The sequence below is a fragment of the Empidonax traillii genome, unplaced genomic scaffold (assembly GCF_003031625.1).
Source record: "Empidonax traillii isolate 1590-97213 ecotype Southwest subspecies unplaced genomic scaffold, ASM303162v1 scaffold13:size3042203, whole genome shotgun sequence".
NCBI classification, from domain to species: Eukaryota; Metazoa; Chordata; class Aves; order Passeriformes; family Tyrannidae; genus Empidonax; species Empidonax traillii.
Window position 1 is genome coordinate 1,311,643 of NW_020955206.1, and position 14,717 is coordinate 1,326,359.

General features: G+C 50.5%; 1 protein-coding gene across 1 annotated transcript; it reads left to right on the forward strand.

The window, feature by feature from the left end:
- The first annotated feature begins 210 nt into the window (after nucleotides 1-210).
- Nucleotides 211-4,195, forward strand: FOXF1 (forkhead box F1). Its single transcript, XM_027891067.1, has 2 exons — nucleotides 211-1,270; nucleotides 2,846-4,195. The coding sequence occupies exons 1-2, from the start codon at nucleotides 211-213 to the stop codon at nucleotides 3,004-3,006; spliced, it is 1,221 nt and encodes a 406-aa protein (XP_027746868.1). The 3' UTR covers nucleotides 3,007-4,195.
- The last annotated feature ends 10,522 nt before the right edge of the window (nucleotides 4,196-14,717 follow it).

Sequence of the window (14,717 nt, forward strand, 5' to 3'; positions counted from 1 at the left end):
GGGGGGTGTCGTCTCTTCCATTTGTTTATCCACGGAGGAGTGAAGTCTCCTGGTGGAAAGAAAACCCCGTCGGGGGGCCGGGAGGAGGCCGGAGGGAGGGTGGTGGGTGAGTGGCGGCGAGCCCCCAGCAGCGTGGCCTTTTGGGGGGGCTCTGGGGGGGCGGCGGAGGAGGGCCGGGGCTGGGGCTGGCCGCCGCGGACCTGGCCGTAGATGACTGCAGAAGCGCAGCAGGCTCTGTCCTCTCAGCCCCCTCCTCCTCCGGTGCAGAGCAGCTACGGCCCCATGTCCTCGGTGGCTGAGAAGCAGCCGCAGAGTTCGGCCATGGACACCGCCTCGGCGGGGACCGGCGGGGGCGCCGGCAGCGCCCCGGGCAGCGGCGGGGCCCCGGGCAGCGCCGGCCCTAAGGCGAAGAAGACCAACGCGGGGATCCGGCGGCCGGAGAAACCGCCTTATTCCTACATCGCCCTCATCGTCATGGCTATCCAGAGCTCTCCCTCCAAGCGCCTGACCCTCAGCGAGATCTACCAGTTCTTGCAGAGCCGCTTCCCTTTCTTCCGAGGCTCCTACCAGGGCTGGAAAAACTCGGTGCGCCACAACCTCTCGCTCAACGAGTGCTTCATCAAGCTGCCCAAGGGGCTGGGACGCCCCGGCAAGGGCCACTACTGGACCATCGACCCGGCCAGCGAGTTCATGTTCGAGGAGGGCTCGTTCCGCCGCCGGCCCCGCGGGTTCCGGAGGAAATGCCAGGCGCTGAAGCCCATGTACAGCATGATGAACGGGCTCAGCTTCAACCACCTCCCCGACAGCTACGGCTTCCAGAGCCCGGCCAGCGGGCTCTCCTGCCCCCCCAACAGCCTCTCCCTCGAAGGGGGCTTGGGGATGATGAACGGCCATTTGTCCAGCAACGTGGAGGGAATGGGCCTGGCAGGACACTCCGTGCCCCACCTGCCCGCCAACGGTGGGCACACCTACATGGGCGGCTGCACCGGCTCCTCGGCAGGGGAATACCCGCACCACGACAGCTCCGTGCCCGCCTCCCCGCTGCTCCCCGCCGGCGGCGTGATGGAGCCCCACTCGGTTTACTCCAGCTCGGCTTCGGCGTGGGCACCCACCGCCTCGGCGGCCCTCAACACCGGCGCGTCCTACATCAAGCAGCAGCCTCTCTCGCCCTGCAACCCCACGGCCAACCCGCTCTCCTCCAGCCTCTCCACGCACTCCCTCGACCAGCCCTACCTGCACCAGAACAGCCACAACACCGCCGACCTCCAAGGTAAGGCGCGGACACGCGGGGGACCAACCTGGGACCGGGGGCTGCCGGCCACGCGTGGATTCCGCCCGGTCTGCTCTGAGCGGGGATACTGCTTCGTGGGCAGTTTTAATGCTCTTCCCGAGGGAGAGCCGCTGTGCCCTCGCTCCTCGCCTCCTTTCCTGGGGAGCCGTCGGGTCTCTCCGCCGCTGCAGGGCTGGGAACCGCTGAGCCGGGGCTCCGCTCCCCCGGACAGCTGCTTTGCCTCCGGGCCTAAGGCCGGTGACCTCTGGCAGGAGGGAGCTCTGGGAAGGCGAGGCCGGGTATGCGCCCGAGGGGTCTTCCACCTCCATCGGGACTTAAAGGACTCTGGAGAGAGAAAACAGGGAATTTCCCAGTCGGGGGGTCCGCCGCCTGCGCCCTGCCACCCCGTCCCATCCCTTCCCATTCCCCGCCATCAGCTGTGTTTTCCACACATCTCAGGGCCGTGTTTTCCGGGCCCATCGCCTCCCTGCACACACGCCAAAGCCAGCAGCACGGACCCCCCGAGTCCCCCGTGCCCTGTAACCCTATCCCCGACCCCGGGATGGAGCTGTCGGGGGTGAATTTGCACTGGATCTTGGAAGTGAGATGGTGTTTTGGCCTGGAAGAGGCCTTGGGAAGGAAGAGGCCAGCGTTGGGTTTCGCTCTGCGGCCCAAATTCACCTCGGTGTTGGGGAAGGGGTGGACGGACTCTCGGGCACAGAGTAGCCCCAGGAGCCATGGCCTGGTGATCGGGCAGGTTTGGGGGTCTCTGCATATCACCCTGGGTCTTTTGGGGGAGCGGGATGTAGCTGACAGAAACGGGTGTGAAGCGGAGCATTAGCAGGTCAAAAAACACCAAGAGAAGCAGAGGAAAAGCATCAGCCAGGCCGGGCTGGGCCGGGGCAGCGCCCGCCAAGGGCAACCTCCGCTCCCGTGTGTGTTCCCAGTGCTCAGTGAGCCCAAGGCCGTTGGAAAACGGAGCTGGAATCCGCCCCAAGGAGCCATAGGGCCCATCCGCGGCCTTAACCGAAACACTCCGATTAACACCCAAACAGGCGATGGGGAGCGGTCCGGGCAGGGCGCCCCATCCCCAGCGCACCCCGAATTCCAGGGCCCCTTTTCCGTGCCGAGGTGGCGGAAGGAGCGGCAGGAACAGCCCCGCTCCCGGTGGCCTCTCACCCTTGGCCTCCCTGCTGATTTGCGCCACCGGCCCCGGGAACGGACGGGCTTCCCCGCTCCGCACCTGGCGGATATTCCGCGAGGGCGGAGGTGATGGGAAAAGCAGCTGGGGAGAAAAAAAAAATATAAATGTCGAAAAAACCCACCTAAACCCAGCCGAAATCCCTTCTCCTCGCAGCGCCCTTGGGCCGGGCAGGGAAGCGCCGTCGCGGGGCCTCGGGGGTCCCCCCTGCGCACCTGCCCGCGCCCACGGAGCCCCAGCAGAGCCCATGCATGCGAAAATACCTCCAGCTCCGCGCTCAGACCGGGGGGTGCAGTGGGGTTGGGTTGTTGGTTTTTGGTTTTTTTTTGAACCCCAAATGGCGACTGCTGACCATCTTTCCCCCCGTCCCGCAGGCATCCCGCGGTATCACTCCCAGTCTCCGAGCATGTGCGACAGAAAGGAATTCGTCTTCTCTTTCAACGCCATGGCCTCCTCTTCCATGCATTCGGCGGGCAGCGGCTCCTATTACCACCAACAAGTGACATACCAGGACATCAAGCCGTGCGTTATGTGATATGGGGCAGAAAAAACACCTCCTGGGGCCGGCAAGGCCTGACCCGGGCACTGAGCACCCCCCCAGGACCCTCTCGGTGGAAGGGGGGGTCTTTGCAGACTGGTTTTGGGCAGGAGGAATAGACTGGAGCCCCGGGAAGCGGCGGGGAGTGCGGCCCTGGGGCTGAGCCTGACCCGCAGCTGAGCATCGGCCGGACCCGGCCCAGCCGGGTCTGCGATCACAGACCGTCTCTGCCTTCTTCTGCTTGGGGATGGGTTGAGAAGAAAGCAAAAGCAGCCCCCCCATCACCCCCGAAACCCCCGACTGCGAGTTTGGGTGAAGGGTTTGACAAATGAGGTTTTGATACTTCTTTAAAAAAAAAAAAAATTAAATTACAAATTCAGTTTTGGAATTGGTGTTGAGAGATGCCACTGGCTCGACTGGGAGAAACAGAACCGGATCTGGCTGGGGGCGCTGGAAAGGACCCCGACCCCAAACCCCCTTGGTCCCGTCTCGCTTCGAGCCCGGAAAAATATTTTTTTTTTTTCTTTTTTTTTTTTTTTTCCCAGTAAACACCCAGCAGGCAAAAATCTCTCAGAGGGTTTTTTTTTTTTTTTTTTTAAGCTGTTAATTTTGTGGTTTTTTGCCTGCGTAAAGACTGCAGGATCAGACCCTATGCAGAGAGAATAAGGCACTTTGGAAAGAGACAGCCATGCTCATCCTGTTATTTATTCGACATTTTTGTTGTTGTTGTTGCTAATAATCGAGACACGAATAGTCTCAGTTGATCAGTATTAAATCGGGGAATCTCTGTTGGCAATATTTGCCATATAGATTTTTGTTTTTTAGTTAACCTTTGTAAATTTTAAACTGATCGTGGTCTCTGTGTAAAGACAATCCTCCATATGTTTTTATAGAAATATATATATAATGAAGGATTATTCCCCTCCCTCTCCCTCTCTATTTTTTTTTTTCACCCTGACGTTGTACAGTTCGGTGACACCTATTTTAATTCTTTCTGCACTGTATAAAATTGTAATTATGTGGGTTTGTTTTTTGTGTTTTTTTTTTTTTTTTCGCCCTGCCCTTTTGTGTACGTTTTGTCCCCAAAGGAAAAAAAGAAACAAAAAAAACCAAAACCGAAATAAAACATGTATGTTATTTGTACATGGGCTTCACGATTGTATGAGCAGAAAATAAACGAGCATGCGGTGTAACAGGCGTAATTATATCTGAGGAGTCCGTGGCCTCCGCGGAGCGCGGAGGGGCCGCGCAGCGCCCGGCCCGGCCCCGCAAACCTTCGGGCGATAATTCCCCGTCTCGGTGCAGACTCAAAAAGGACCTTTTTTTTGTGGCATTTTGCGGCTTCCGCGGAGTCCCGGTTACTCATTTCCCTGCGCGGAAATATTTCAAATGAGGATATTGAAACGAGGAAGGAGGAAAACCGGAGGTGATTTTTATTTTTATCTTTTAATTCTTATTATTATTTCATATCCCCCCACCCACCCAACCAAGGAGAAAGCGAAAGGCGGTGTTTGACAGCTCTTTGCTTCTCACTCGAAGACAAGGCGTGTGGCTGCAGGGATGGAGCCCGCGGCTCCTTGTGTCTCTTCCTCTATCCCGGGAGAGACACGGGCATTTTCCAAGCCTCGTATCCCTGCGGAATCTCCGAGGGCTACAATTGCGAGAGCACTAAAAGTTCCCGCGGGGCTTTCCCCAGGTGAAAAAGAAATAAAAGTTAATAAAGTTTAAGAAAACTATTAAAAATGATGAAAAATTAATAAACAGGAATAAAAAGAATAAAAATCAAGCAGATTAACTCCTGCACGATATCTGTCCTCCTCTGGGCAGTGATAAAATCCGCTTCTGAAAAATAGATATTTTCCTGTGAAGTTTGGGAGTATTTGGTCTAATTGTGGATACTACTATATCCAGGAATTTTTGTGCTTTAATTTGTGGGCGAATATGTCTCTATTAACGCTCATACTATGGATATCATTGCATATAAAAAATAGATGCAGGCGAATTAATGTGATTACTTGGTCACGTATTTCTGCCTTTATACAGGGACATTTAGTAACTGCACACTAATTAGCCCATCTCCGTGTAATCAGCTTAATTAAAAGCAAAGGGTTTTTTTGCTGCAAAGATCAACAACCAATTTGGAATATTATTTTAATTAAGGCAGGTGGGAATAGCTTTATTGGAGTCAGTGGAGGCCTTTCTCACAGTGGGATTTTTGTTCTTGTTTTGTGTTTTTTTTCTGAGGAGGGTTGTGGAGTTTCGAGGTGTTGGGGGTTTGTTGTTGTTGTTTGGGTTTTTTTGTTTTTTTTTTTTGTTTTTAATCTATTTTTAGATCTCTTTAAGATACTGGCAATCTACCTGTAGTATTCCTTGGTTTTCCCTGTTTTTATACCTTTCTGGGTTGATCCTTCCCTCCATCGCTGCCCATCCCTCTTGGAGGTGAGCATGATGTTACCATCCTTTTTACATACAAGCCAAAAACAGAGGGTTTTTTGCCCCTGAAGCAAATATCTGCACTAGGTGTGGCTGAGATAAAGGTCCAAGGTTAGGAGTTCAGTCTCTGCCAAGTGGTTCTTCTTTCGTTGAGATCTCACTGTCACTCCTAAGCTTCATTTTCATCCTTTGGATTAATATTGGACTTACTCTTTGGCACACTGAGCTGATGCCAGGCTGGAGGGGGCAGAGAGGCACCTTGCAAGCCTCAGGCCCAGCTCAAAGGGGTTTGATATCTGGTCCCCAACAAAGGTTGACATGATTCATTTTTCTCCCTCCCGTCGTTTTCCAAACCTGGAAAAACAGGACCACCACATACCGTGGACGCCACATATTCCTCAAGCCAGTGAGCGCAGTCTAAACAGACAGCTCTCCATCTCAGACACCCACATCAGGGAGCAGAGCCTGAAACCCCACAGGCTCCTGCCCCCAGCCCTTCATCTGCACAAGACCAGCTTGATTTTTCCCAGCGTATATTGTCCCACGGGGTGGCAAACCCCGAGCCGCTGTCACAAGGGGTGCCTTTGTACAAGCCCCAGGAGCAGCTGGGCTCTGGGAGGAGGTGAGGAGGGATAAACTTGCTCAGAGAGGCTGGGGGAGCCCTGCTAGAGATGAGCCACTGCCTTGCTCAGAAATGTGGTATTTGCTCACATAACAGCCCAGATCTGGCCGTGCTCCACTGCTGTGGCTCAGCTCAGCGATCTGCTCCTTGTCACCCACGTCCCAGTCTGCAGGTGACACAACAGGGTTTTCTTTGGGGTTTTGGCATTTCTACTGTAGGAAGTTTCTCACCATGGATGCCCTGTGCAGGCCCGAGAGTTTTCTACAGCAATGACATTTCGGAGCATGATGAGAAGCAGGGCCTGGTGTCTCTAGCTGGGTTTGATCCCAAATGTCCCCCTGGATCAGGGGACACGGGGGTCCCCAGGCATGCTGTGCCCTGGGCAGTGCCCTGCCATGGCAGGGATCCTGATGATGAGGCATTTCCCTCTGCTCCTTCCAGGATGCTTCTCCCCATCCTTGCAAGGCCACCATGGAGCTGGAACTCCACGTTTACCTCTGTCACCTGCCCGTGTGTCCCCAGGAGTGTTTACGTCCCTAAAGCACACAGTACCTTGTCGGGGCAGGACTTGAGGAACTGTGGGATGCTGCGGGGATACCAAGGCAGGGACATGCCCTGCAGAGCCCCTGGAAGAGGAGATGTGAGGCTGGGTCTGCTGTTGGAGGGGGACACAATTTTGGGAGGGCCCATGGGCACGATCTGATGCCCTTTTTGGGAGGCAGCATGGGGGCAGGAATGACATCGAGGGGTCTCCCGGGGAATGGGGAATTTGAAGGTATCCCTGGGTATTGCAGGGATTCTAGAGGTTGGAGGGATTTAAGGGGTTTTGGGTGGATCCCGAGGGGGGTGGAGGGATCCTGAGAGGGGGGATTGGGGAGATCCGGGGAGGGGGGATTGGAGGGGTCCCGGGGCGGGTTTTGGAGGGATCCCGGGGTACCCGGGCCGGGGGGGGCGGTGCAGTTCCCTTGGCGGCAGCACCATCTGGCGGCAACAAACCGGCACCGCCCGCTTCTCGTCCCCGCTCCCGCCCGGCCGCGGATTTCCACAGAATTTGGGATTAAAACCCGACCGGTTCGGCCGGTTTTGGACCTTTTCTCCACGGGTTGGGTGTTAAAAGTTTGCTTTCTTTCTTAAATTAATGTATTTTATTTCTTAAATTTGTATTATTTTTATATCTTTTTAAAAATTTATTTAATTCGGTTTTAATTTTCCCTTCTGGCATCCGGAGCTCTGAAGAGGAACATCCCTTTATCCTATCTTCAGATGTGCTGGCTGTTGAACACGCTGGGTGGAACTCCTTTATGGTATATTTGCAGATCAGATCTGTTCCACACCCAGCTGGGACAGATTGGGATACCTGGCATGGGATAGAATGGAGTATCCCATAGATACAGACACCTGGTACATGATGCTCTTGGATGGGGTTGGTTATCCAGATCTGCAGAAAACTGGGTACCTTGGAGACTTAACTGGTGGGAACAAACACCTGGAATCTTAAATGAATATTTGGAATACCAGGTGATGAGTTTGGTACCAAGTTCTTAACAGGTTAAAGGCTCAGATCCATAATAAGTAATAATAATAATAATATTAAGCCTGATTTCTCCCTCAAAACCAAAAAATTTGGGACCTATGTGTTCAGGGGACCTGAACAACAGTTCTTGTCACTTTTGCCAAGGGGAATTTGATTTCTGTGTCCCTGAAATGCCTTTGGGAGAGCACACCTGAACATTTGTTCCCTTTCTAAGCACATTTACAAGTGTAAACTGCTGCCTGATGCTGTGCAGGAAAAGGCAGAACTAGGACGCTCCTGTGGGCTCTGCATTTCACACCTCTGCCAAAAAATCTTTGCCATGGGGAGTCATCCTCAAGGAGAAAACATATGATGCAGGTGGGCATAGGGCTGGCTAAAGGACCCCCCCCCTGAGGAGCAGGAGATGCCCCCAGTGCCAGCAGCTCTGTGGTTGTGAGCTGATGTTATTCATAGAAACAATTATCAGATTGGCTCAAGAAGTGAGGAAAGGCATGTGGCTCTGTTGTTTTCTTAAGCAACTTTCCCTGTCAGAATTCATCTTGCCCAGTAAGACATTAAAATCAGAATATTAAAATTAGGGGTTGGACTCGATGACCTTAGAGGTCTTTTCCAATCTAAATGATCCTATGATTTGGTTAATAAAGAAAGGCAACAGAAGGAATAAATCCTGTTGTTATGGAGATTCTTGGTTGGAGATCTGTTTGTACAGGCTTATAAAAAGCTCTTTGAGACCAATTCCCATTATCACAGACTGCCCAGAGAAGCTGTGGCTGCCCCATCCCTGGAAGTGTCCAAGGCCAGGTTGGACGGGGCTTGGAGCAACCTGGGATAATGGAAGGTGTGTCTGCCCATAGCAAGGGGCAGAACGAGATGAGCTTTAAGGTCCCTTCCAACCCCATCCATTCCATGGTTCTCTAATCACAGGTTGCTCTGATCTGTCAAACTTCTGATAAATATTACAACTCCAATCTTAAAGTGAGCTAAATTTTTGCAAGGGAGATGCACAGATGCTTTGGAAAATTTCACTGAGGTGAATCGCTCTGTCTAAAACATGGATTTCCTTTTCTCAGACCCTTCTCACAGGTCCTCTGAGACACCCCAAGAGTCCTGCAGGCCACTGGGACAAACATCAGAGAGCAAATGACAATTCCAGAGGTCAAACCACCTCAGTTTAATAATGGAAAGAGGTGTGGGGACGGTGGCAGTGCCACTTGACTTCAGTAGTTCTTATGTTGGTGTGAACATGAGCCTGAGCACAGATGTTTCTTTATTTAAAGTAGTTGGAGTTAAAAACCCCAGAATGGCACAGAAAGTGCAGTTCTGTGGCTCGGCTCAGCTTCAGGCTAATTACTGAAAAAATAAGCAAACACACCTGGGAAAGCAGGATGACATGGCCTGGAAAGTTTTGCAGGGACTTAAGAGTACCAGGAGTTCACTTGGAGCAGAACTTGCTGCAGCAATTGTGTTCCTCTGTGGCGGTAAAGAAAAGCCACTGCAGAGCAGCAATCATCTCCTCCAGAGATGGAAACGCCACACTTTGGAGTCTGAGCAGTGCAGGTGCCTGGAAACACTCTGAAAACACCATATCCCTCTGGAAAAATATAAGTATTGCTCTTGTCTGAACAATTATGCACTCAAAAATACTAAGGAGTGGTAGCAATGGATACGCTAATGCTTAAAAATGTAGCAGTTTTTGCCTCAGTTCATGAATGTTTCCCTTCTTTCCCTGCCCTTTTTATGATCCCATTTAACAGTGCTGTATGTTTGCTTTATTCCTCAAAGAAAATCCCCCTGGTTTAGCTCCACATCTTCCTGAGTGGGATGGGTGGACCAGAACACACTTGTGGGACTTGTGAGACCTCTGAAGGTGGCACATTTTTGAAAAAGTATCTCCATTTCTGTTTTGTGTCTTGTCTCAGAGAGCAAGAGCTGTGGCTTGTCCCTGACCTGGGGAGAGGCTTTGTTGGGTGTTAGGTGATGGGCTCCTTGACTGGAAAGCTCTGGAGCAGGGGGACCTGCAGGATTAAAAGCTCCCCAGAGGCTCTAGCTTGTGTGTGGAGGCAGAGTGACCACGATGCCGAAGGTCTCCGCTGGGACATCCCAGTCCAAAGAACTACCACGCTACGGGGTTTGGTTGAGTGGTTTTTTTTCTTTTCTTTTTTTTTTTTTTTTCTTTTTCTTTTGAGAGCTCCTGATGAGTTTCTGGCCTGTTTTCTTATTGTTTTCCAAAGTGGTGGGAATCACCAGTTGCATCCAGTCTATCAGGAGCCATCTCTGCCGTCCTCGCCTTCCCATCTGTAAAAACGTGGATGTTACTGGGGCCACAGCAAAGATTGACTAGATAGATCCATATCCTGAACTCATTTCTCCCAGGGACTTCAGTGGGATGCCCAGCCCAGAACAATGGCAGGATACACGACCCTAAACATTTCTGCAGTGCTTTGAAAGATGAAAAGCAGTGGCTTTTCTACCTATGTCAGTGGAGGGGCAGGGAAACGCTTCACGATGTTTACAGCAGACATCACGGACATTACACATGGAAACATGGGAAATGGGGCACTTTTCTTGCAGGGAGATAATCTTTAATAGATGGCAACTAGGAAATAAAAGCATTTGGTACACAACAGCCTGCCCCTGACTGAGGGGTGTTTGCCCAAGGAACTTGGTCACAGCCACAGATGTTTCCTCCAGAGCCAGAAGTGCTGCGAGGGGCTGTTCCTCTTGAGGAACCGGAATGAGAGAAATCCCTGCACATGCTTTTCCTCCCTCTCCTCGCCCCTGTGGAGAAAAACACAGCCCCAGTGCTAGATTTTTCAATGGAGACATTCCCCTAAAACCCATTTGTTTCTCCCTTTGGAGCAGTAGAAGATGATGAAATAAAAAAACACATTAAAAAAAGGCATGACTCGAAGACAGTGTTTAACCATCCCTTTTCTGACATGTTTTACTGGTCTTCTCAGATAATGGGATAAAGCCTCCGTTCTTAAAGCCCTGGAGGAGATCAGGGACTGATGTGGAGATGCTGAAGGGCTGATGGGGATCTGGATGTGACTCAGGAAAGGCTCTACTCCCTTCCCACCCTGATGGTGAATTTTTTTTTCCCTTTTTTCTTCATGGACACAAACAGTCTCTGACTCTTGTCACTCAGAGAAGACTACACAGCAACACAGCTTGTTTACTCACTGTTGTCTTCGTGGATTGAAGCTGTGTGGCCTTGTCCCTCTTCCAGGAAATGCATGGACAGAGCTGTGTGAAGGAAAACCCTCCTGCCTGTACAGTTTGCAGTGCTGAGTGGCAACGAGCCACCTCGCTTTTATTGTTAGCAGATCACAATGTTGCCTCACTGCTCCGTGCCACACACCACGCTGTGACTAACATCATCCAACAAAAGAAAATCCCCTCCAAAGTGACCATGTCCTCCAGCCTGGTGGAGCTGGTAGAGGCTCCATTCATCCCATACTGTTTTCCCTTCCTCATCCTCTCTGAGAAGAAGGGCAGAATCACCCTGGGAAGGTCATGTCTATGATGTGACACCTCGGGTGGTCGCTGCTGGATCCCACCATGCCCTCCCAGCTCCAGGAGAGCTGAGCTGGGCTCACTCACACCAGGACCCGCCCCTGGAACTGCTCAGCGTCTTCCCCCACTGAACCCTCCAAACGAGGGGCTGCAGCAGCAGCAACATCCCAACTTGTTTGTGTCATGAAAGGAGCTGGAAAGAATGTGCTGAACCACATGACAGGCGAGGACATCAGAGAATAGAGAGAACTCATTTTTAATTGCTTCTGAACAAAGTTGGCTCAGGAAAGTATTTCCCATTGTACTGCTGAACTTTTCTTCTCATCACACAGCAGTGAGACACAGGCTGTGCTGCTGCTGAACCAAGGCTGTGTTAGGGATCACTTCACTCCCTATTAGAAGCAGACTAGACATCTATCACCAGCATTTCAGGCTTTTCTGCAGCATCCAGGCATTACTTTGCCACTGTTGATGTTTTTCTCATGAGTCTTAAACAGTAAAACTGGGCCAGTGTCCACCTGAATGAAGCACATTTTATATCTATGTAGGCACAGCCAACCTCAATCTACAGCAGGGCCACAGCTTCAGCAGGCACAGAATGAAGACTTATGCCTTAATATTCTCATCTTTAAAGCCTGTTAATTCAGACAGTAAATTCCTCAGGGCATGGACTTTATGGTTTGATTGTTGGTATCTTGCACAGTCTTGGCCTGGGCCAAAGTAAAACACGAGCAGGCTTCAGTTCGAGTTTTATTATGAGATCAGAGTCCAAGGGACTCAATAAAATCTATTGCATTTCAGAGTTTTGTGGACTTAAACATGAGTCCCTTCTGACTTTTCCCTAACTGATGCCTTCCTGAGCATGCAGAGAGCTTGGAACAATAGATCTAAGAGATGCAGACTGCCCCATTCACTTTTTCTACAGGATCTGCTGTTTTCTCAAGGAGGAACTTGGGTCAGCCCACAAGAAAAAATCCACATCACACAGCTGAAGACACCAGAAGGCTGTGTAGGCCTGTGCCTTGGGCATTCTTGTGTTATTTAATTAAATAGCAATTTGGTGTCCTGCACTGAAATGTCTTTGAGCTGAAGATGAGCAACTTCCCAAACAGCAGGAAGAGCCCTATCCTTGCTCCTGCTCCCCTGGCTGTCCCAGGCAGAAACTGCACTGACTTCAGAGTGTGACTTAATGACTTTAGGATAGCAAAGCCTGAAAGGTCTTGACATTTACCAATAACTCGGATCAAAACCAAAAGGAAAACAGCATCATTATTCCACTCCATTCAAAATGCTAATGACGGAGCATGAGCTTAAGCTTATAGTAATTATTTTTCTTCTCTGAGCCTAAACAGAGTTCATAGAATCATAAAGGTTGGAAAAGACCTCCCACGCCCTTGAGTCCCACCTGTGACTGATTCCCCAGCTTGTCACCCAGCCCAGGGCACTGAGTGCCATATCCAGGCCTTCCTTGGACACCTCCAGGGATCGCGACTCCACCCCCACCCTGGGCAGTCCCTTTCAATGCCTGACAGCCCCTTCCAGAAATTCTTCCTGATGCCCAACCTGTTGCATACCTGTCTAGTTAATAATCTCCTCCACGGTGTGGTTTGGGGTTTAACTGCCAATTGGGAAAGTAACAGGGTATTAGGTAAGTCCTGTGAGATGTGGCCTCGAAATACAGGACAGAAAAAAGTGACAGGCTGGAAGAGAACCAGGTCTGTTCCTCTGGATACCAACCCAGCACTGCTCACCTGTGGGGCTCACCCAGAACCACAACTGCAAGCAGAAAAACATCCAGACATGTTTGTCCAAACAAAACCTGCCCCTGACTGTACCCAGTGCTGACAGGAAAGCAAGCAAACCTAGCACATTTACAAAGCACATAAACATATCTGCACTGAAACTACAGATGTTAAGAAGAGAAATAAGGGAGAGGATGTAATTCCCACAAATTTGACCAGAACAGGCTGGTTCCATCTGTAATGCAACAGGGGAAGTTTGAGATGCTAGAAGTTTGCATTGGCAGAGTAACTGGCTTTTAACTGCTAAGGTCACCTGCACATCTTCACCAAAGTAAGAAGCCTCACAGAGTGAAAAGGAAGATCAAATGATCCCATTACTTAATTTGCCATCATTTGGAAGGGGCAGGCAATGATGTGTAATTAGCTTTTTGCTTTTCCTTCCTCTGTTTTCAAAGCTCATGATGGGGTGGGTGTGTTTTAGTAGTAACACAACCCCTGACTCTCACCCTTGATGTGCACATGAATTGAGACACAGAGGGCTCTACAGGGCTGATGTTTCAATTCAGACTGATACTGGAAATCATTTTGAGCTGCAGAAGGAGCATTTTAGAGCACTGAATGATTTATTTTTTTCCGGAAACCTTTCTTTTGTTGACCTTAAAAGAAGTTCATAGAATGGTTTGGGTTGGAAGGGACCTTAAAGATTGTCCAGTTCCAACGCCCTGCCATGGGCAGGGACACCTTCCACTAGACCAGGTTGCTCAAAGCTCCATTCAACCTGGCCTTGGACACTTCCAGGGATGGGACAGCCACAGCTTCTCTGGGCAACCTGTGCCAGGACCTCACCACTGTCACAGGGAAGAATTCCTCCCTAATATCTAATCTGAACCTACTCTCTGTCAGTTTGAAGCCATCACCCTTGTCCTGTCACTCCAGACCTGTGTAGATAGTCCCTGTCCCTCTGGAGCAGGAGTTATCCTCCACGTAGAAGGCCACAGTTAGGTCATCCCAAAGCTTCCCTTTTCCAGGCTGAACTATCCCAATTACCTCAGCCTTTCCTCACAGCAGAGATGCTCCATCCCAATGATCATCTTGGTGCCTCCTCTGGACTTGCTCCACAAGCTCCATGTTCTTACTGTGCTGGGACCCCAGAGCTGAACCAGCTCTGCAGCTCCAGTGCTTTCCTTGAGCCCCTCCACACAGAGGCACATGATAATGAGAACTTTTTATTTGATACTGTATGAAATGCCTGACCCTTGAGACTCAATATTGTGCTTAAAATACACTTGACAGTGCTCTCTGGTTAAAAAAAAAAAGTTTCCAACTCATACTTTAAAAAAAAAATATCCATTTGGATGCTTACTTTGACTACATGCCCAGCATCACTGGCAAAAGTGCTTCTGTTTAGAGAGGATGGTTCGGCCAAAATTCAACTTGTTTTTCAGGAATAGGAAACCAAAGGAAAAAAAACCATAATAAAAACCACACCAAATAAATCATCATTTTCTCTTACACTGGAAGGCAGTGTCCACGTGTTTGCAAATCCTACTGTCCTGGGAGCACTTTGACCAGGAGGAGTTGCCAGTAATCCCTGTCACTGATGTTGTGGGGGCAGGAAGACCATGCTGCTGGTGACCAAGGCACAGAGGAACAGTCTTTGCTTTTATCTCCAGCAATTTTCCAAACAATTCCACACTGACAGCTTTTGACCATGGTCTGTCTGCTTTTCACTCCACTGTGATAATTAATATTAATGTAATTTCACAGAAGCAAGAGAATCACATTACGTTACAAGAGAGAGAAATCAGGAAAAGCAGCTTTTTTATAATCATCTAATCCATCAAAAAGGCACCTGAAGAGT